The sequence below is a fragment of the Hyla sarda genome, chromosome 5, assembly GCF_029499605.1.
Source record: "Hyla sarda isolate aHylSar1 chromosome 5, aHylSar1.hap1, whole genome shotgun sequence".
Taxonomy (NCBI): domain Eukaryota; kingdom Metazoa; phylum Chordata; class Amphibia; order Anura; family Hylidae; genus Hyla; species Hyla sarda.
Window position 1 is genome coordinate 338808345 of NC_079193.1, and position 23933 is coordinate 338832277.

A 23933-nucleotide genomic window follows, 5' to 3' on the forward strand; every position below is an offset into this window, starting at 1 on the left:
TTGAGAAATTGACCGCCGATTACATTGATCTTTGCCGTGTCAATGCACGGCAATGATCTGTGTATGAGATCGCTATGTGCAGTGAAATAGCCACCAGGGGGGCTATAACACTGCAAAAAGAAAAAAAAAAGTTAATAAAGATCATTTAACACCTTGAGAAAAGTAAGAATCACTCCCCTTTTCCCATAAAAAAAAAAAACTGTGTAAATAAAAATGAAAATAAACGTATGTGGCTTCCCCGCATGCGGAAATCTCCGAACTATAAAAATAAATAATTAATTAAACTGTATGGTCAAAGACTCGCAAAAAAAATTCCAAAGTCCAAAATAGCATATTTTTGGTCACTTTTTGTATCATAAAAAATTTTATAAAAATTGATCAAAATGTCCAATCACTATAAAAATGGTACCGATAAAAACTTCAGATAACGGCGCAAAAAATGAGCCCCCATACCGGCCCGTACGTGGAAAAATAGTTAAAAAGTTATAGGGGTCAGAAGATGACAATTTTAAATGTATAAATTTTCCTGCATGTACTGCGTAGAAACAGAAGCCCCCAAAAGTTACAAAATGGCATTTTTTCTTCAAGTGTGTCGCACAATTAATTTTTTTTCCACTTCGCTGTGGATAGATTGGTAAAATGACTAATGTCACTGCAAAGTAGAAGTTGGTGGTGCAAAAAATAAGCCATAATATGGAATTTTAGGTGCAAAATTGAAAGGGTTATGATTTTTAGAAGGTGGTAAAGAAAAAAGGGAAATGAAAAACCCTGCGTACTTAAGGGGTTAAACACATGTTGATACCTACTGTATCCCACAGCTTTTAAACTAACTAGTTAAAGGGGTACTTTTTTTTTTTTTAAATCAACTGGTGCCAGAAAGTTAAGCAGATTTGTAATCCTTCCTGTACTTATTAGCTGCTGAATACTACAGCGGAAATTATTTTCTTTTTGAAATACAAAACTGTCTGCTGACATCACAAGCACAGTGCTCTCTGCTGACATCTCTGTCCATTTTATGAACTGTCCAGAACAGCATATGTTTGCTATGGGGATTTCCTTTTATCCTGGACAGTTCCTAAAATGGACAGAGATGTCAGCAGAGAGCACTGTAGTTCCACTGTAGTATTCAGCAGCTAATAAGTACAGGAAGGATTAAGATTTTTTAATAGAAGTAATTTACAAATCTGTTTTAAGGGGTACTCCAGTGCTTAGACATCTTATCCCCTATCCAAAGGATAGGGGATAAGATGCCTGACCGCGGGAGTCCCGCCACTGGGGACCCCCGTGATCTTGCACGCAGCACCCCGTTTGTAATCAGTCCCCGGAGCGCGTTCGCTCCGTCTGATTACGGGCGATCACAGGGCGGGCGGCGTGTGACGTCACACCTGCGACCCCGTGTGACGTCACGCTCCGCCCCTCAATGCAAGCCTATGGGAGGGGGCGTGACAGCTATCACGCCCCCTCCCGTAGGCGTGCATTGAGGGGCGGATTGTGACATCACACAGGGCGCAGGCGTAACGTCAAACGCCGCTCATCTTGTGATCGCCCGTGTCAGGGTCCGGATGGGTATACTGTGAGGATACTGGTGGTGGATCCTCTGTGTCAGTGGGGTCATGACGTGGGCCGTACCAGGGGAACGGAGTCTAAGGGGTTACTGGTTTTCACCAGAGCCCGCCGCAAAGCGGGATGGACTTGCAGCGGCAGGTAACCCCCAGGTCGTTCCACCCGATAGCGACTCAACCCCAACTGACGGCTGAGACAGGCGCGGTACAAGGGATTATGCAAGAGCAAGGTCGGACATAGCAGAAGGTCAGGGCAGGCAGCAAGGATTGTAGTCAGGGGCAACGGCAGAGGGTCTGGAACACTGGCTTGGGACATACACAGTAACGCTTTCACTGGCACTGAGGCAAAAAGATCTGGCAATGCTGGGAAGGGGAAGTGGGTTTATATAATGAGGGCACAGGTGTGAGTGCTGATTGGGCTAGGCGCCAATCAATGGCGCGCTGGCCCTTTAAATCGCAGAGAGCCGGCACGCGCGCGCACCCTAGGGAGTGAGGGGATTGGGATGCGAGCCGCGAGCGGGCGCGTCCAGCTACACGGGTCGCATCCCCGCCGGTAACACTGATGCAGCGCTCCCGGTCAGCGGGTCTGACCGGGGCGCTGCATGAAGGTGAACGCCGCGAGTGCTCCGGGGAGGAGCAGGGACCCGGAGCGCTCGGCGTAACAGCCCGTAATCAGACCCGGAGCGAACACGCTCCGAGGACTGATTACAAACGGGGTGCCGCGTGCAAGATCATGGGGGTCCCCAGTGGTGGGACTCCCGTGGTCAGATATCTTATCCCCTATACTTTGGATAGGGGATAAGATATCTAAGCACCGGAGTACCCCTTTAACTTTCTGGCACCAGTTGATTTAAAAAAAAAAAAAAGGTTTTCACCGGAGTACCCCTTTGAAAAGATTTTCCAAGATAAAATGATTTAGTAAAAATATGCTCAGGCTGTCAAATAGCTGCAATTTTTGCTGCTTCACCCCTTTAAGACTGATTCCAGCCCTCTGGGGAGAGAGGGTAAGACTCCTCCCTGAGAACCTTCTAGCAGCTTCTAGCAGAAGCTTCTTTAGTCTAAAGGGGAAGGTCATGTGAGCAAAGTTTCATGCATCCTCTACATATAACCCACCAGTGGAGGTAGAAGAGAGAAATATATTAACCTTTGCACTTCCTAAACACCAAAGAGTATGCAAAAATAGAAGTGTAGAAGACAAAATGACAAGGTATACATGTGAGACTTATGATTAGAGATGAGCGAACTTACAGTAATTTGATTCATTACGAACTTCTTGGCTCGGCGTTTGCTGACTTTAGCCTGCATAAATTAGTTCAGCTTTCAGGTGCTCCGGTGGGCTGGAGACTCTCCTAGGACTGTATCCACCTTTTCCAGCCCACCGGAGCACCTGAAAGCTGAACTAATTTATGCAGGCTAAAGTCAGCAACTGCCAAGCCGAGAAGTCGGTGACTAATCGAATTACTGGAAGTTCGCTCATCTCTACTTATGATACCCAGATAAAAATTTAGATACTTGGATAGAAACTCCTCAGCTACAAAACAACCATAGACTACAGCAGCTGGCATGGTGCATAACTTGAATTCTAGGTTAATTTTTTTTTGTATTACATATACTCTATAATCAGATGAATTATTCAAGTTCTGCGCCAATGATCAAACCTTTTGCTGCCAAGAATAAACATCTCCATGTCTCTGGTTTCCTATATCTGAAGAAGAGAACAAAATATGACTTAATTTATGCCACTCCAGTGTAAAATTCCGTAATTTATGTAAGATTACAGAAAGCTGCTGCAGCAAGAAGGCCAATTCATTTCCAGTAATGTCACATCTCTGTAAAGGCTTCAGAGGCATAGCTCAGCATATATCCTACTCCATTAAGGTAAATAAAATTTTATGTGGAAATAATCTTGAAGTGTTATAAACAATAACTGATGCTTATTTTTGTCCAGGGCCGCATAAATAGTGTCAGTAATTTTTATATGGTTATCAAAAATGATAAACCTTATGAATTGCCAAAAATATATAAAATAAAAAATGTAAACTGTGCAATTCACATCTGATCTAACTATTTCTCAGATATATTAGGTTCTTTTGAAGACAATGAAGACAGAAATATGCAGATTAATTGGATATAGTTAATAAATGTAAATGAGAAAATAATAAACACAATATGTAAATGAATATCAATAAGATATGGAGAACTACAAGTCACAGACGTTAGCAATCATGTCATAATATAACATTAGTCACAGGGTTAGTTCTGACATCATACATATAGTAGGCAAATTACTCTGGAAGAGAACCCCATGATATCACAATGGGCAACATCTAATTTCCAGATATTTAAAATGGAAGTGATAGGTTAACACTCTGACCACTTCTAACTAACCCATATCACATGACTATGGGTAAGAACTTTTAAATACACAGTATAAGATATATGATCTCGAAATTTAAAGTGAAATCTTTAAAAATAAGACTCCATCTTGGGAATATCATTTGAAGTAAATTGTCTATATCTATAAGCAATATTTTGTTGCTTCAATCAGATACAGATCTGAATCATAAATTTTTCTGCAGGTAGCATCCTAAGACTACAATATTAATATAGAGAACAATAGAAGACAATGTTTCTGTTACGCCGAGCGCTCCGGGTCCCTGCTCCTCCCCGGAGCGCTCGCGGCATTCTCCTCTCTGTAGCGCCCCGGTCAGACCCGCTGACCGGGAGCGCTGCATTGTCTCTGCCGGTGGGGATGCGATCCGCGTAGCGGGGCGCGCCCGCCCGTGGGTTGCATCCCAATCCACTCACCTGTCCGGTTCCCCAGCTGTCACGTCCCGGTGCGCACGGTCCCGCTCTCTAGGGCACGCGCGCGCGCCGGCTCCCTGAGATTTAAAGGGCCAGTGCACCACTAATTGGTGCCTGGCCCAATCAGTGTCAATCACTTCCATTGATATAAAAACCCACTTCCCCTTCCTGTCCCTGCCGGATCTTGTTGCCTTAGTGCCCTGAGAAAGCGTTTAGTATGTTCCCAAGCCTGTGTGCCCAGACCTCCTGCTGTTGCCCTTGACTACGACTCTTGCTGCCTGCCCTGACCTTCTGCTACGTCCGACCTTGCTCTTGCCTTGTCCCTGTGTACCGCGCCTGTCTCAGCTGTCAGTGGCGTTGAGTCACTATCGGGTGGAACGACCTGGGGGTTACCTGCCGATGCAAGTCCATCCCGCTTTGTGGTGGGCTCTGGTGAAAACCAGTAATCCCTTAGATTCCGTTCCCCTGGTACGGCCCACGCCATCACCTCACTGACACAGAGGATCCACCTCCAGTGTCCTCGCTGCATACCATTCCGGATCCTGACAGTTTCAAACTTAACTGATATGCTCTTATCCCTATTATTAAAATATGTCTTAATCAAATATAAGTCATTTGTATCTTATCAAGATCATGTGAGATCTAACTTCTGCACCCAGAAAAATAGGTCCATTGCATCATCATGGGTAGCCAAATTAGAATTCTCCAAAGGCTGTATACTGGGTGTGTACTGATGCAAATAAGCATCTAATGACATACCGTATTTATCGGCATATAACACGCACTTTTTAGGGTAAAATTTTTAGCCTAAAGTCTATGTGCGTGTTATACGCCGATACACCCCCAGGAAAGGCAGGGGGAGAGAGGCCGTCGCTGCCGGCTTCTCTCCCCCTGCCTTTCCTGGGGTCAAGAGCCCAGCTGCCGGCCCTTCTCTCCCCCTGGCTGTCGGCGCCGCTGCCCGTTCTGTCCCCCTGACTATCAGTGCCGGCGCCCCATTGCAGGCGCTGCTTCAGGCCTCCGGCGTGCGTCCCCTGCGTCGTTGCTATGCGCTGCACGGCGCGGCGCATGACGTCAGTGCTCCGCGCCGTGCAGTGCATAGCAACGACGCAGGGGACGCACGCCGGAGGCCTGAAGCAGCGCGGACCCGACCACGGCAACAGGTAATTATGCCACCGGGAATGGGGGGAGGCAACGAGGCAGCGGCACCGGCAATGGGTGTCGCTGCCCCTTCTCTCCCCCTGGCTGTCGGTACCGATAGTCAGGGGGACAGAACGGGCAGCGGCGTCGATAGCCAGGGGGAGAGAAGGGCCGGCAGCAGGGCTCTAGACCCCAGGAAAGGCAGGGGGAGAGAAGCCGGCAGCGACGGCCTCTCTCCCCCTGCCTTTCCTGGGGGTGTATCGGGGTATACAAGCGCACACACGCACCCTCATTTTACCATGGATCTTTGGGTAAAAAACTTTTTTTAACCAAATATCCTTGGTAAAATGAGCGTGCGTATTATAGGCCGGTGCGTGGTATACCCCGATAAATACGGTAATTGACCATATATTAACTTCCTTACAACTAATTCACTAAGTGGTTGTGAGCGGCTGGGTAGTGCATCCGCTGACCTGTGACATGTCTGAACCGCACCAGGAAGCGGAGTCTAAGGTGCCGCTGTTTTTCATCAGAGCCCGCCACAAAGAAGGATGGACTTGCTGAGGCAGGCGGCACCCAGGTCGCTACCTCTGGCACGATCCGTCCAAACAGGTTGCCCAGATGTAACTTGAGAAGGTAAATCGTAGTCAGGCCGAAGCACTGGTCAGAAGGGCAGGCAGAAAAGTAGCAAAATCGGGTCACAGGCACTAGGTCAGGAACACAAATTCGGCACACTAGAAAACGCTTTCTCTCAGCACAAGTCATGAAGATCCGGCACCATTTATAGGGAGGTACTGGACTTAAATAATGTCCGCCAGCAGAAGACCAATTAAGGGCGCACTGGCCCTTTAAATCTGATGCGCATGAAGTGAAAGGCCAGGGACAGTGTGGGGTAAGGAGATGCCCGGGACTCGTATGTGGTCGCGTCCCTCAGAGCGAGTCCCGGAGCCGCCGCAACAATAGGAAGGGGTGCACTCATGGATGGACTGAACGGCCAGAGCATTGCCCATAGCAACGCCCGGGACACGCATGCAGGTACGTCCCGCACTGCGAGTCCCAGGGTTGCAGATGCCGGGAGAGAGGGAGCGATCACAGCAATAATGAAAGGCCGGAGCGTTGCCCATAACAGTGGTGCTCTGGCATAGATAATCATACTCTGGTAGGCAAGGGTTAATGTTAAAGTGTAAAACTTTGGTTGTCATCCATTCATCAATATGGAGACATTAAAGGGGTTCTCCGGTGCTTAAAGGGGTTCTCCCTGATCGAGGGAGTCCCACAGCTGGGGACCCCCGTGATCTTGCACGTGGCACCCCATTTGTAATCAGTCCCCAGAACGTGTTCGCTCCGGGTCTGATTACCGGCGACCACAGGGCCCGGGGCTTGTGACGTCACACCTCCGCCCCCGTGTGACGTCACGCTCCGCCCCTCAATGCAAGCCTACGGGAGGGGGCTTGACAGCTATCACGCCCCCTCCCGTAGGCTTGCATTGAGCGGCGGAGCGTGACGTCACACGGGGACAGAGGCGTGACGTCACACGCCGCCTGCCCTGTGATCGACAGTAATCAGACCCGGATCGAACACGCTCCGGGGAGACTGATTACAAACGGGGTGCGCGTGCAAGATCACGGGGGTTCCCAGCGGCGGGACTCCCGCGATCAGACATCTTCTCCCCTATCCTTTGGATAGGGGATAAGATGTCTAAGAACTGGAGAACCCCTTTAAATTATGAACAAGAGACAAGGGTGATACCTTTAAGCAATGAAACTGTCACGTACCAGCAGGATAGGTAGTGGATCCTCTTGACCAGAGAGGCGATGGCACGGGTTGTACTGGAGGACCGGTTCTAAGCAGTTACTGGTCTTCACCAGAGCCCGCCGCAAAGCGGGATGGACTTGCTGCGGCGGTAACTACCAGGTCGTATCCCCCTGTAACAACTCGACCTCACTGGCAGCTGATATAGCATGGTACACAGGGAGCAGGCAAGAGCGTAGTCAGACGTAGCAGAGGTCAGGGCAGGCAGCAAGGGTTCACAGTCGAGTATACGGTAGCAACGGGTTCGGCAACTGGCTAGGCAACAATCACAGTAGCAAACATAGGATAGGTAATTTAACCCTTATCCACCCCCCATTTGCCAGGGTCAGGGTTTTTGTTTAAAGTCCAATACAAGTCTATGGGAAATATATGTTACTGCATAACTTCCAAACGGTTGGAGATATTTCGATAATACTTGGTCACATGTTACTTATATGTCCACTTAAAATATAGGATAGTTAATTTAACCCTTCACTACCCCCATTTGTGAGGGTCAGGGTTTTTGTTTAAAGTCACATGCAAATCAAAGGGAAATGTATTTTCCCACATAACTTCCGTACGGATGGAGATACCTGGTACACATATTACGGGTCGGGATATGAGGTAGGGATATGAGGTCGGGATGTGAGGACGGGATAGGAGGTTGAGATAGGACGACGGGATAGGAAGTCGGGATAGGAGATCGAGATAGGAGATCAAGATAGGAGGCCGAGATAGGGGGACGGGATGTGAGGACGGAATAGGAGGACGGGATAGGAGGTCGAGATAGGAGGTCGGGATAGGAGGACGGGATAGGAGGAGGACAGGATAGGAGGACGGGATAGGAGGCCGGGATAGGAGGCCGGGATAGGAGGTCGAGAAAGGAGGACGGGATATGAGGTCGGGATGGGAGGTCGAAATAGGAGGTCAGGATAGGAGGACAGGATAGGAGGTCAGGATAGGAGGTCAGGATATGGGGATGGGATATGACAACAATTTATGAGGACGGGATATGAAGTCAAAAGCTTCCTCTGTTGATTTCCTCCACTTCAAGGATTAGAAAGGAAAAACCAGGCAATGCCGGGTACTCAGCTAGTATATATATATATATATATATATATATATATATATATATATATAACTCAATGTGTGTGTATGTGTGTCTGTTCCAGCATCACGTCCAAACGGCTAAAGTTATTAACATGAAACTTGGCACACATGTTACTTATATGTCAACAACAAACATAGGATAGGTAATTTAACCCTTACTCACCCCTATTTGCCAGGGTCAGGGTTTTTGTTTAAAGTCCCATACAAGTCTAGGGAAAATATAGGTTACTGCATAACTTCCAAACGGCTGGAGATATTTTGATAATACTTGGTCACATGTTACTTAAATGTCCACTTAAAATATAGGATAGTTATTTAACCCTTAACTGCCCCCATTTGTTAGGGTCAGGTTTTTGTTTAAAGCCCCATGCAAATCAATGGGAAATGTATGTTCCCACATAATTTCTGTATGGCTGGAGATATTTCAATAATACCTGGTACACATATTACTTATATGTGAACTAAAAATATATGATAGTTAAGTTAACCCTTACTTACACCCTTTTATAAAAGATGGGTTTTTGTTTCAAGTCCCATGCAAGTATATGGGACTTCCAGTACCTTACTCCATAAGCTGCGCTCTGCATCTCCTGAATGTGTCAATCCAGCTTGCAAGCCACACCCATCTCACAAAGACACGCCCACATTTTAAGCCCCAACCCTTTTATTATCTAGTCTTTTTGTGCATTGGTCTGGCTTGCAAATCACAGCCAGTCCCACAAAGCCACGTCCCCTTCTATTTTCAGCTTACAATATCTTCATCACAAATCAGTCCCACCTGAGGACAGGATATGAGGATGGGACATAAGGACGGGATATGAGGTCGGGATATGAGGACGGGATATAAAGATGGGATATGAGGACGGATATGAGGACGGGATATGAGGTTGAGCTATGAAAACGGAATATGAGGACAGGGTAGGAGGTCAGGATAGGAGGTCGGGATAGAAGGTTGGGATAGGAGGTCAGGATAGGAGGACAGGATATGAGGTCGGGATAGGAGGACGGGATAGGAGGTTGGGATAGGAGGTTGGGATATGAGGATGGGATATGAGGTCGAGATAGGAGGTCAGAATAGGAGGACGGGATAGGAGGACAGGATAGGAGAATGGGATATGAGGTCGAGATATGAGGACAGGATAGGAGGTCAGGATATGAGGTCAGAACAAGGAGATAAAAAAAAACAGGACCGCCTAGTGCATTATCCCAGATAATCGGGTAAAATGAGAAGGTTGTAGTTTGCTCACCTGGAGCGCAAAATAAATGAGCATATAACCCAACGTAGTGGGTAGAAATCTCTTGTGTGTTTCCAAAAGTGCTACAGAGCCGCGGGGATGTGGGCATGGGCTGTAGTCCGTCCACAAATGATAAAACAAAAGAAAAATAGAAAATTCCCCCTCTAGGCACAAACGTCTCCGGATGGAATCAGGCAATGGATGTTTCAAGATTAAGTATTTTTATTAACCAATGACTCGTTTTAGGTATAAACCCTTCCTCAGATGATACCAATCTGAGGAAGGGTGCATACCGGAAAAGCATAATTGGTTCAATAAAAATACTTAATCTTGAAACATCCATTGCCTGATTCCATCTGGAGAAGTTTGTGCCTAGAGGGGGAATTTTCGATTGTTCTTTAGGATATGAGGTCGAGATATGATGACGGGATATGAGGATGGGATATGAGGTTGGGATATGAAGACGGGATATGGGGTTGGGATATGTCAACAATATATGAGGACGGGATATGAAGTCAAAAGCTTCCTCCTTTGTTGATTTTCCTCCACAACAAGGATTAGGAAGGAAAAACCGGGCAACACGGGGTACTCAGCTAGTTAAATAATATATTTGTGTGATGTCAATGATTTAATTGTGTACATGACAATACCAAATGTCCTTATCGATTATTTCATATTTAAAGAAGTAATATTCATTATGTTTGAATACCCATGTTCATTTTTCACTGTCTAGCTATCTTTCCTCCGCATATGCTGTGATTAAATTGTACCATACACTTCGATTTAGAGAGAGTGTAGGTTAACCCCCTTTCAATTCTCTGTACTCAGAGAAAGAAGAGTGGATAGAAATACCAGTAAATTAATCTAAAGAGCACATTAACATGACCACTACAATTTAAAATGGAGACTGTCTGGATGCTGACACTAGTCTATGTTTCATTATTTTGTACCTTGTATGCATTTATATGCATGTATTGCTTACATTATTTCTTCCCCAGTTGCAAATAGGTAAGAAAGGTTACAAATATGGTGCGGGGCACTCAAAGGACAACTACCACCAATAATGGACAAAGGGACAAGCCAGTAAAGAGCCTATGCGTTCCATTGGAAACTGATAGATTAGCAGATAACTTTTCTTGATATTGCCAATCAATGTCTAAAAGGCCATTAGACTATTAGGTCTTCTGAGCTGCTCTACGGAACCAGATGTGAAATATCCTATTTTCTAAACTCCTACTGGACACTCAGTAATATGATCACCTTAAAATGCCATACCCCCCACTTGTCAGGTTGGGATTTCGGATGTAGAAACTTTGTTATTTTGTACTCCAATGTTAAGATGCTGCTGCTGCTCCTGACTCTTGCAGGGGTGGCGCAGACAGGGGTAGCGGACCATTGACTTATGGTGTAGTGGAGAGTAAAGTTCTGCATGGGTTTGCTGTTGGAAAGCCATAGCAAGTTAGCTGTGTGGAGTGTCCCATCACTAAAACTTCACTTTTATTATGATATTTGTAATCAATGATACTGTGTAGGACAATAGGATAACCAAAATAGGGCTATATAAGTACAAATCACCATCTGGTATGTAATTAAATTAGATAAATACCCATAAACACACCAGGACAATAAATATGAATACGTTTAATCTTTATTGAACATACATGATTAAAAACATCTAAAAAGGTGACAGCAACAAGACAGACAAATAATGACTGCTACACAGGTAAGTGAGAATGTGCAAAAATAGTACAAACAGTATATTAAAGTGACTTATGCAATCTATAAGGCTGCCAAAGTGCAGCATGCAATAGATATACACTTCAATATGTAAACAAATGAATACTCTGGCCGTGGCCAAATATATTGCACATAACATAAAGTGACACATTGGAAAGAAGCAGGGTAAGGGAAAAAGCCTGCAAATGTCTGATCTATGAGTGAGCTGGGCGAAGATAGACACCTATAGATGTGGATAGGGAAAGCCCCACCACATCAGAAACCGTGTCAGCTAGTAAGCCAAAAAAGTAAGTTGCCATAGCATAATAACAGATCTGTTATTATGCTGTGGCAACTTAGGCTGGGTTCACACTACGGTTTGTAATTACAGTTCCCGTATACGGCTGGGAGGAGGGGTGGGCGGGGCTTAATCGCGGCGCCCGCACTCAGCCGTATAGGGAACCGTAGTTAATGTATGTCTATGAGCCGACCGTAGTGAACCGCAGCCTCCGGTCGGCTGCTTTTTCGGCCGTATGCGGTTTCCCGACCGCAGGCAAAAACGTGGACGACCACGTTTTTGCCTGCGGTCGGGAAACCGCATATGGCCGAAAAAGCAGCCGACCGGTTCACTCCGGTCGGCTCATAGACATACATTAACTGCAGTTCCCGAATACGGCTGATTGCGGGCGCCGTGATTAAGCCCCACCCACCCCTCCTCCCAGCCGTATACGGGAAACGTAATTACAAACCGTAGTTTGCAGGCTTTTTCCCTTACCCTGCTTCTTTCCAATGTGTCACTTTAGGTTATGTGCAATATATTTGGCCACAGCCAGAGTATTCATTTGTTTACATATTGAAGTGTTTACATTGCCTATATCTATTGCATGCTGCACTTTGGCAGCCTTATAGATTGCATAAGTCACTTTAATATACTGTTTGTTCTATTTTTGCACATTTAGCAGTCACTATTTGTCTGTCTTGTTGCTGTCATTATTTGTCTGTCTTTTAGATGTTTTTAATCGTGTATGTTCAATAAAGATTAAACTTATTCGGATTTATTGTCCTGTTGTGTTTATGGGTATTTGTGTAGGACAATAGTTAAAATCAAAATGTTAGAAAATGGCTAGAATATAATATCCTAGCTATTGTTCTTAGTCATAGCCTGCAGTGCTCACAGCTATCGCCAGTGTATCCAGACCTTTATTAAAGTCACTACAAACATGTCCCCTCAACATGCTTTGTTTGGTCTGCAAAATCATCATGAGGGTAATGGACAGTCCAGGAAACACCACAACTAGTCCAGTGGTAGAGAAACTTTTACTCTCAAAGCTAGAAATGTGTGTTTTTGTTACACCCAGCTAGAAATGATATATTTTTTAAATTAATTTTAGAAAATACAGGTGACTTGAGAAAATGCCTATTGAACATTTACACTTGAAATAGTATTTATGTTAAACTCAGCTACAAATGCTATGCTTTTTTTTAACCTTTAACCCCTTAAGGACCCGGGATTTTTCCGTTTTTGCACTTTCATTTTTTCCTCCTTACTTTTAAAAAATCATAATTATTCCAATTTTGCACCTAAGAATCCATATGATAGCGCCACCAATTCTACTTTGCAATGACATCACTCATTTTACCCAAAAATCAATGGCGAAATGGAAAAAAAATCAATGTGCGACGAAATTGAAGAAAAAACACCATTTTGTAAGTTTTGGAAGCTTCCGTTTCTGCTCAGTACATTTTTCGGTAAAAATTTAACCTTATCTTTATTCTGTAGGTCCATACGATTAAAATGATACCCTACTTATATAGGTTTGATTTTTTCATACTTCTGAAAAAAATCATAACTACATGCAGGAAAATTTCTATGTTTAAAATTTTCATCTTCTGACCCCCATAACTTTTTTATTTTAATGGGGCGGTATGAGGGCTCATTTTTTGCACCGTGATCTGAAGTTTTTAGTGGTACCATTTTGTATTGATCGGACTTATTGATCACTTTTTATTCATTTTTTTATGATGTAAAAAGTGACCAAAAGACGCTATTTTGGACTTTGGAATTTTTTCATTAATGAAGGGGTTAAATGATCTTCATTAACTTTTCTTTATCACTTTTTTTTGCAGTGTTATAGCTCCCATAGGGGGCTATAACACTGCACACACTGATCTTTTACATTGATAAATAGTTTCTCATAGGAAACCATTGATCAATGATTTTGCCGCTTGACTGCTCATGCCTGGATCTCAGGCACTGAGCAGCCATTTGGCGATCGGACACCAGGAGGCAGGTAAGGGGACCCTCCTTGTGTCCTACAGCTGTTTGGGATGCCGCGATTTAACCGCGGCAACCCCGAACAGCCCCCTGAGTTAACCGGCATTAGTTTAGTTTAACTTTAGATGTGGCGATCAACTTTGAACGCCGCTTCTAAAGGGCTAATAGCACGCGGCACCGCGATCAGTGCTGCTCACTATTAGCCATTGTTCCCGGTCGTTGTTGGAGGCCGGGCCCTACCCGCTATGACGCCCTGGATCCTTAAGTGGTTAAACCCAGAAAATACAGATAACATGGTGTAAAATGCCTATTTCACATTCACTGCATATTTATGTTAAAATACAGGTGAGCCCACTTCATAATGCTTTGCTTGTATTGCAATGTCCCTGGTTGAACTTGATGGACGTATTCAACCATACTAACTATGTAACTATGTAAGGTGGGTTCATTTTCCAGTCACACAGATGGGATTTTTTGTGCAGCAACTGGACTCAGTAATGCCGGTCACGGAGGTCAGTCCACTGCACAATACTTTCCTGAAATTGATTTGTATTGTATTTATGAAAGATTTCTGGGATAAGTAGTTCCACAGACAGTTCTTCTGTACACTGCAGTGCATAGGGTTTTATCACTTAAACCCACCCCTATGCTGTCTCCTGATTGGCTTGGAAGCTGTATGCCATAAATGATTGGTTAACCGGCAGTCATGTGATCTTGGTATTAGCTGAAAAGTATGATGGGCTACCCTGATGTCATCGCAGTGTTCCTACTTCCTCATCCTAAGCTGACATGGTGCCAAAACGCCATGTGTTCTTCACCCCTTCTCCAATAATAGCGCTGTTGCCAGACTCATGCGAGCCGAGGCTGTCAAAGTGCTAATTCAAAGTTTTCATTTTACCCAAAGTTCTAAGCAAGACCGGGTTCGCTGGGCTCGGCTTGCTCATCTCTATTTAACAGGTAATACAAAAGCCAATTTCAACTTAAAATATACTGAGAAAATTAGCCCAAGACTTGCACATGGAGCTTCAAAGCTTTCATATGACAAGGTGTAAGAGTCTTCTGCATACACAATTCATAAGCAGGAAAAAAACAAACAAAAAATCTATAAATAACTAGTCTTTAAGTAATCATATATGCCTCTGTTTCTCAACCAGTGGGCCTTCAGCTGTAGCAAAACATTAACTCCCTGCATGCCTGGACATCGCTGGAGGTACGCTGTATGTTTTTAAATGTTTTATATTTGAAAGTGGCTCTGTACCTGGCTGATGAATATTTACTTTTTATGACTTGTTATATCCTCCTATCTTCAGGATAAGCCAATAATATGACATTAGTGGGGTGTCAACCTGATCATCTATATACAGCATTTCTTGTTGTGGTGCCAGTCTTTTTCTATCATGTCCAATTTTTTGACTCACCAATTCCCCTATCTACTTTTATTCATCAGCCTCTTATACACAGACGTAAATGTCAAGTACATCAATCTAAGGAGGATGGATTGCAAATCTATCCACTTCAGACTTCATTCATTTTAAGTCATCAGTAATAAACTAGTTCTGGATTCTGGCTCAGGTCATAGAAGAAGATGTTCAGTCCTGCCGGCTTTCTGATGTCTAGTCAGTATGTTTTCTAATAAACATTGCTTTGGTAATATGGGCAGTGTATGGGCTTCTGGTAAGCTTTGGAGAACAAGATGTCATGTACAGTACTAGATTATCAGTTTGAAGCATTATGGTCCCAGAATTGGGGAATGAAACGAAAACATTTCTGGCTCCTGTCTGTCACAGTGTTTCCCTATAGAAGGTTGGAAAAAAATAAAACACTAAGGGCTTGTTCACACAAAAGATTTTTAAAGCGGTATTCCAGCTTTAGACAATTTATCCCCTATCCAAAGGATAGGGGATAAGATGTCTGATTGCGGGGGGGCCCACTGCTGGGACCCCCCGCGATCTCCCTGCAGCAACCGCATTATGTGCGGAACTGCTTCTCCAGGTTCGGAAACCGGAAGTTTTCGGGACTGGAGACGTGACGTAATGCCATACCCCCTCGTGATGTTACGTTATGCCCCCTCCCTTCACGTCTATGGGAGAGGGCGTAACGGATGGTTTCCAAGCCTGGAGACACAGCTCTGCACATAATGCGGGTGCTCCAAGGAGATTGCGGGGGGTCCCAGCGGCGGGCCCTCCACCATCAGACATCACAAAGGATAGGGGATAAAATGTCTAAAGCCAGAATACCCCTTTAAGAGTGAATCTGCGAAAAATGTCCATGAGTGGTAGTCCCACTCTTAGGGCTTACTAGGGTAATATATCTGAGGTTTGCGACCTGACCTCCCTGCCCTTTTACCATTATCCCCTTGATCTCAAATTCCCTATCTGTCTTTCCCGAAGTGGTTGCCGGGATCACTCATTTTGTCCTATTTTTGTGTCCGACTGGCACTGCCGGGCCAGGTGGGATTGGATGCCTCACCATTGGATGTGTTTGGTATTATTGTTCACTATACTTTTTATTGTGGGATCGTTATTTTTAATTGCTCCTATTAAACGCTAAATTTCAATGTTTGTATCCCCCTGTGAATTCCTCTTGAATTTTGGTGCATTGTCAAAGAGTGGTGTTACTAGCCATTTTTACCTGTAAATAACTAATATGAATGGGCAGAAGCACTTAGCTGAGTGCTGTGCCCGGTTGTTCCTTTGCACTGACAGTGATGCGCATGGTTTGTGGATACACAGGTGAAGTCAATATCTCTTCCCCCTGCGTTTGGTGCAGAAGATAAATGAACAGGCGCACCATGGGAGGTAGAGGACCTGTGACAGATTTTGCAATTTTGCATTGGGCTTCAGTTTACATCTCTTGTCTGTGGCCAGAAGACGTGGTCTGTAGTCCGGTCTGTAGTCAGATGTCCTTCAAACTAGGATTAGTGAAATACTTACCAAATGCACTGCAAGGGTTTTCAGAAGCCAAAAAAGAAGATGAGCCCTGTCCTTATTGACATCAATTAGAAATGTATTCTCAATATTTCAGCTCCAGTATTTTATACATTACACCCTAACAAGTTGAAGAAATTTATACCTCGCAGTGAAAGTTATCTCACTACGGATTTAATCTTTGCTTCTTCATTTCACACTTGACTGAGGATGAGGTGAAAGACGCAAAGCTGCTGCCAGTGATCTAGAATTAGAATTAGAGCCTTCGTACCAAAATAAATATGTTAAATTATGCCTGTATGAGAACGCCTCTTACATGTTTCCTAATGAACAAAAGCGGCTTCCAGATCCGTCCTGTATGCGTCAGCTCCTACAAGTACACATAACATTAGCATAATGATACTTACTGGTTACCAGCATTTCATTATAACTCAATCCATTAGCGCTACAAGATATCAAGTAATGGGCTGCGGAGACTAAAGTGGGTCAAAGATGATTACTCCGGGCTAATATTGTTCTTAATACTGCGAATCTTCATGGTTGCCAAGATTCTTGGAAGGATGTCCAGACAAGGATGCTGAGCAAGTAAATGTAATCATTTGTCATTTATAGTGCTGTCTCGGCAAAAAATTTACTATTGCAGTACCATAAAAATATATCGTACTAATGTACTGCCATCTGGATAATACAAGTTGCATTGTAGTGATTGCTACATGCCAAAAAATGCTTGAGTTTGCCTGTCAACTGCTTTCCACTAGTCAGTTCATGGGACGTGTACTGTCAAAATTAGACTAGTGAGTAAACAGGACCAAAATAGTCTTCTGGCCTCCAGGGACCCACCACAAAATCTGCTATACCCTTCCTCCATCCCTATAGATTATGTCCTACTTCATGTGTCCACTAAATGTATGTAATAAGGTACTTGATGCAGGGCAAGACAATGGGCAATTCATCCTGCTAAGTGTTCAGTTGGATGGAATTTGGGCTACTCTGATATTACTGGTGCAGATGAGGAGCCCGACACAGAGGTAGAGGAATGATAACATAGTATTTGTATCTATTTTAAATAATGGCCGAAGCAATGGGAATGCCCTTGAAGAAAGGAGGTAGGAATTGGTGAGCCCCAGTAACTCTCTATGCTCTACTCTAGCACTTGGACAGACTCTAGTACCAATGTTCTCTCCCTGAGGGGTACATGCACACTTGTTGGCTCCCAGCAGATTTCCAATAAAATAAAGTAATTACTGACTTGAGCTGCAGTGTCCACTTTGGGGTGCAGGTCTTTTGATTACTCTGTAGCTTGGCAGCCACAAAGTCTGAGACCTCTTAGGCCAGCCTAAGACCTCTTAGTGTTAAATGGGACTCCTTTAGAATCACCTCATACAGTCTCTGTCTTCTTAAGTAGAAACAAAGGCTTTGAGGTCTAGGTCTCTGGAAGGAGGGCAATAAGCAGAAACACGTGGGAACCTTCCTGCACTTTTTTTTTTACAGCAAGAACCCCATTCCCATTAGCAAGAGTCCTGCAGGACCAGTCCTTTAGTGGAAGAGTTCCCACACTTTTTTTTCCCAGGACTTGACCCCTGGCAATAAGGAACCCCTCACCCTTCCTCGCTCTTCTATTAGTAACTCTAATTTCCTCTTTTTGGTATCGTGTGTGTTTGGGGGCATAATACTCCCCATAAAGAAGAGCCCACATGTACACACAATTCCATATACTACAAACTAGTACGGCATCACACAAAGTCTCTCAGGATTATTGAAGTCCCTTCTACCAGGATATTTCTATCTGAAAGGAGTCGGGACACCATTTACAAATACCACATTTGGGATTGCCCATCGTGGCTGAGCTGCGTAACCAATCCTGTCTCTCGGTTCTGGACAAGAACCGGCTACATGTCAGCACATCACTTAGGTTTTTTCTGATTGATTTCTACCATAACTGGGTCTTTTGGGATTAGGTACTAGTTCCTTTGGATTATACAATAGATGGGACAAAATTTGAAAGCAAAAGAGAAGTGTTGGGTATTATTTTGGTTCTTATTTTTTAGTTTTAATAAAAGGGGAATTACTGTCTCTTTATGATGCTCAAGTGAGAGCTTTTTCCTAAACTTCTTGGGGGTAATTGCTATCAAGTAACCTACTACAGAGTTCTCTGGACTCTTTAGTTCTGATAATTCTGTGTCACCACAGGAATTGCCCATGCAGTACCGCTATCTTTTTTTTTATAGTTTTCAAATTTTTTTTTTTTCATTTAAAGAATTATTATCACAATACAGAGACAATTGGTCTTTCACCAAAGAGATAAGGAACAAAAGCAAACAAAATGGCAAATGATATGACAATGACAGGCATAACATAGTAAGGTAAATTATTTGCTAGTAATATTTAGTACCATTTGAAGGGGAGGGACTGAATGGTTCTGGGAAAGAAGGGTAGAAGAACATGGGAATGGGGACATACCCATCAAACCCTGTATGTAGGCGGCACTTCTATCTCAACATGTCGAGCGTGGTAGCTTTTAAAATGGCCGAAAAAATTCTATAATAATAAAATATTATATAACCAGTCCCCTTGAGGACTGGTTATATAATATTTTATTATTATATATTTTTTTTCTGCCTACTATTTGGTCTTTTGGGGTTTTCAGACCATACCAGTTAACCTCGGGTTAGAATATTGATTGAGCTGCACTAACTCTATTCTATATTAGCTTTAAAATGGAGCAATGCTTTACCTGCAGTCGGCTTTCTGTATCCCACTGTTTGTCAATAATACCACTCTATTTTTCTTAGAATATTAGGAACCAGTGGGGAGATTTATCAAAACCTGTCCAGAGGAAAAGTTGCTGAGTTGCCCATAGAAACCAATTTTTGAAAAGGCCTCTGAAAAATGAAAGAAGCGATCTGATTGGTTGCTATGGCCAACTCATCAACTTTTCCTCTGGACGGGGTTTGCTAAATCTCCCCCTCTATTTCTGAAGAGCTTGTCTCAGACGTAAGTTTAAGCCTATTTCATTGGTGACATTGAGAAAATAACATAATCCGTCAGCTCTCTCTCTCTGGTCCTACCCTGTGACATCGGCCACAAATCTACTGTAACTTCTTATCAATTTTAAAAAGGGTTTGATAGTAGAGAAGATACATTTTATTCTCTAAAGCTACAACATACAAATTTGTCAGCGTGCAAGCCACAGGAGAACACCAAAGCTACTCCGCTTTTCAGACGATGCCAAACACTAGAAAAATACAAAACAGATGCACCAGCTCACCATATGTCAATCTACTGAAGACACCACCGTAACAGGGAGCACAGGGCAAAGACGCTGAGCCACATCCTCAGTCCAGATAATGGAATGCAATGAAGGTAGTTGTCCAGCTCCACAGGTAACAATTAAAAATCCAAAAGTTTAATGAAACTACATGTTAAAAAATATCACGGTACAAAAACACACACAAATAGGTGCTCAAGTGAGTTAAAAACCCTCACCGGCCAACGCGTTTCAAACACTATGGTTCTCAATCATAGCTTGAGGAGCATGAACCCGGCATCCTGCCACTGCAGGACTACTGTTCACTATTCTTACCGACATCTTGGCTTCTTGGCTCACAATACCCACATTCATATGTGACAATAAGTCTCCATATATGAGCGGGGACATCGTGAATTGATAATACTGCTGCATGTGGATAAGAATATCTTTACCTGTACACATATTGCCTTTTGCATGCTCTGTTATTTTTTAGGAAGTGGGCCATTGTTGATTCTATTATGCTATATGCCCTGTATTAGGGAAGCTTGCCCATTCCCTTGCATTTACTGTGATACTAAATTACAGTTTTTACCACAAAAGACTGTGATACTAATATACAGTTTTTACCACAAAAGACGTTCTCCTGAGGACGATACCAAGTGTGATGTGTGAACACTGGGGATAGAAACGTACGTTGGGAACAGCAATACTATTATCCTTTGTAATTTATGCAGGGAACAGGAATACCATTATCTTGATGACTGATGCTTGCCATGCATATGGACAATGATATTTGAGCCCGTCAGTGTACCGGCCGTTAGGAAGATAGCGGGAGAAAAATTTGTGCATGTAACGTCTTTTTCTCCCGCTATCAAAACGGGACTTATAATGGACGTTAGAGGAATCCCATTCAAGTCAATGGGATCCTCTTTGCCCGTTATAACTCCAGTTTTGCTCTGTTACAATAACCCTGCCACGTCATGGAGGCTTCTGATTGATTACATGTGAAGGAGGTTTGTTACAATGTGTCAACCCAGTAGTAAGGAGAATACATGAGGAGAAGGTTTGTTACAGTGTGTCAACCCAGTACTGAGGTAATTACATAAGGAGTAGGTTTGTTACAGTGTGTCACCCCAGTACTGAGGTAATTACATAAGGAGTAGGTTTGTTACAGTGTGTCAGTCCAGTACTGAGGTAATTACATAAGGAGTAGGTTTGTTACAGTGTGTCAGTCCAGTAGTAAGGTGATTGTTTGTAACAGTGTGTTTACCCAGGAATAAAGTGGGGCATGTCAAAGGGCGAAGCCAATGGGCTGGGTCAAGGGGCGGCAAAATTAGCTTTCGCCTAGGGTGACAAAAATTCTTGCACCAGGCCTGGTGAACAGTACACATTTTTCAAAATACTTGGCTGTCCTGCTTCCATATTCTATTATGTGTGACAGCACAGACTATATACACAATGCAGAAGTAAAAAGTCATCAGAGAATGTATAATGCTGTATACTATCTGCAAAGTATAAAACATTACGATCACCCTCTATTATAGTGAATTAGAGAGACAGAAACATCTGAGTTCGCCTACTCACTGTTTCCAAATATATCTCTAATAGACTATAATGGAGAGCCCATACGCAGTCATCGCTCCTCTGCAAATAGAGGACCCTTAATGTGGCTTTTAGATGGCGTGAAGGACTGGATCTTAGGTCCCCATAATGTGGTAGGTGGATTATCACTGTTTAGAGAAAATTTTACACTCTCCAATGTTTTTCTTCATATTGGATGCATTAGTAATATGGCCCCTTTTAACAATTTGCTATTTCTTATTTCTACAAAGTAGTTTAACTGTGGATCCACATTAATATTGTTCCTCTGCATTTCTATTCAACAGGGCAAAAGAGACAGTAAACGGATGGCCAAAAAAGAAGTCACAATCAACTTATCCAAGACCATGTCCAGACCGATGGACAGCGATGGACGGATTGCTGAGAACTGTGTTAACTAGTCTGGAACAGGACGATGCTCACAGGGACATGATAGAAACAATTTGCACATTAAGGAGCTGAATGCTGCAGGGAGAATAGGATCTTCTAAGCATTGGTCGTCTTATTGTTCTCTTAGAGAGGTTCACTATTCTGCAAGCAGATATATGAAGTGACAGAGGTACGGAGAGGGTAAAATAGGGGTGCAAACGTTTGCTGCTGAGTGCCTTCAGAAAAACATCTGAGCATCAGGTTGACAGGAACATGGAAATAATCTTGTGGACAATTTAGCTTATAGATTTCTGGAAGGTGAAGTGCATTGGATTATTGTTATCATATCAGAACATTCTTTACAGTTGTAATGCATAATGCATCTAATACATAGAATGAGGCTCCTCTACAAGGTCAGTGTGTGACTCCTTAAGAACATACAAAACCTTTCGTAGAGTCTTTTCAGTCTTATAGAATGTCCCTCTTACGTATAGTAACATAAAACTGAGGCCTGTGTTTTGTGATTATACTACTACTCCTATTGGTAGATGTGTGCTTTCCAATGGCTTGGACACTCACTGCATGCCAATTTTTCTGCATACAGGTTCATGGTAACATCATATATCTCTGCCGGTGACTGTAAGCCTTTACGGTGTGACCTGATTTTATGCATTTTGTGTATTTGCTTTCATAAAGTTCAACCATCATGAAACAACCGGACTATAGACAGGTACATGTATTAATATTCGTAAAGTAGCAGGAACTGTATGGCTTCTATACATCCTGCAAAGAGTATTGTACATACGAAGGACAACGCTGTTTGCAGGGAACTTGTATGATGGCCCTACAGGATCACACGGAGTCCCCATGGGTCCCGATGCCAAAGCAAAAATCCATACAGGTCCATATTATGGACCAGTAAGCACTCCATGTTTTGGCATCTGAAGTACCATATGCTTTTGTACATGAAGCCGTTGTAGGGAAGAATACCTCCATATTAGGGGAAATAGCTGATAACTTAAACCGGAATATCGGTATAAGTTATCGGCTATCGGCCTGAAAGGTCACAGATTATCTGTATCGTTATCGGTCCTAAAAAAACGATATTGGTCGATCCCTAATAGGTGGTTATGGTCTGGCAATGCATGTGCCCCAGTTGCAGGGTGCAAAATACAAGAATGAAATACAGGGCTAGGGCCCCAGACGAAATTTTTCCCAAAGGTAAAGTAACACCTGGCAATGTCACTGGCCTATGGGAGCCGTTTTACAGATCCATACAACATTAATCCATAATTTATCTGTGAACAAGTGGTCTTAGGTTTATCCTGTCTAAAACTCTCTGAACTTAGATCAGTATTTTTCCAGGATGTACACAGACAAGACTTTGCCCATGTTGCACCAGCATTAAAAAAAAAATTAAAAAAAAGAATCTGGTAAGGAAAACAAACTAGGTAACAAAATACACCCCCTATGTGTAACACTGTTAATAACACTCTACATACAACTTTTAGACAGGACCCCTACTTAAAAATGTTTAGTCCGATACATTCAAAAAATCCCACATTGTGTCATTCCTTTTACTGCTGGTTTTTAATGCCCATATAATACCCGGTCCAGCCAAGGGGTTACCCAGGAAAAAACTTATATATATATATATCAACTGGCTCCAGAAAGTTAAACAGATTTGTAAATTACTTCTATTAAAAAATCTTAATCCTTTCAGTACTTATGAGCTTCTGAAGTTAAGGTTGTTCTTTTCTGTCTAAGTGCTCTCTGATGACACGAGTCTCGGGAACCGCCCAGTTTAGAAGAGGTTTGCTATGGGGATTTGCTTCTAAACTGGGCAGGTTCCCGAGACACGTGTCATCAGAGAGCACTTAGACAGAAAAGAACAACTCAACTTCAGAAGCTCTTAAGTACTGAAAGGATTAAGATTTTTTAATAGAAGTAATTTACAAATCTGTTTAACTTTCTGGAGCCAGTTGATATATATAAAAAAGTTTTTTCCTGGATAACCCCTTTAATGGTTTTCTAGGGTTAATCCTTTAAAGTCTGTACCAGTGGTCTTCAACCTGTGGACCTCCAGATGTTGCAAAACTACAACTCCCAGCATGCCCGGACAGCCGTTGGCTGTCCGGGCATGCTGGGAGTTGTAGT

At 43.3% G+C, this 23933-nt stretch overlaps 1 protein-coding gene across 1 annotated transcript in view; it reads left to right on the forward strand.

The window, feature by feature from the left end:
• Positions 1-23453, forward strand: part of BAALC (BAALC binder of MAP3K1 and KLF4) — an 87655-nt gene extending 64202 nt beyond the window's left edge. Inside the window, exon 3 of the mRNA XM_056522539.1 lies at positions 21695-23453. Coding sequence (XP_056378514.1) covers positions 21695-21808 — 114 coding nt within the window. The 3' untranslated portion in view covers positions 21809-23453. The remainder of the gene's footprint in view (positions 1-21694) is intronic.
• Positions 23454-23933: the final 480 nt, after the last annotated feature.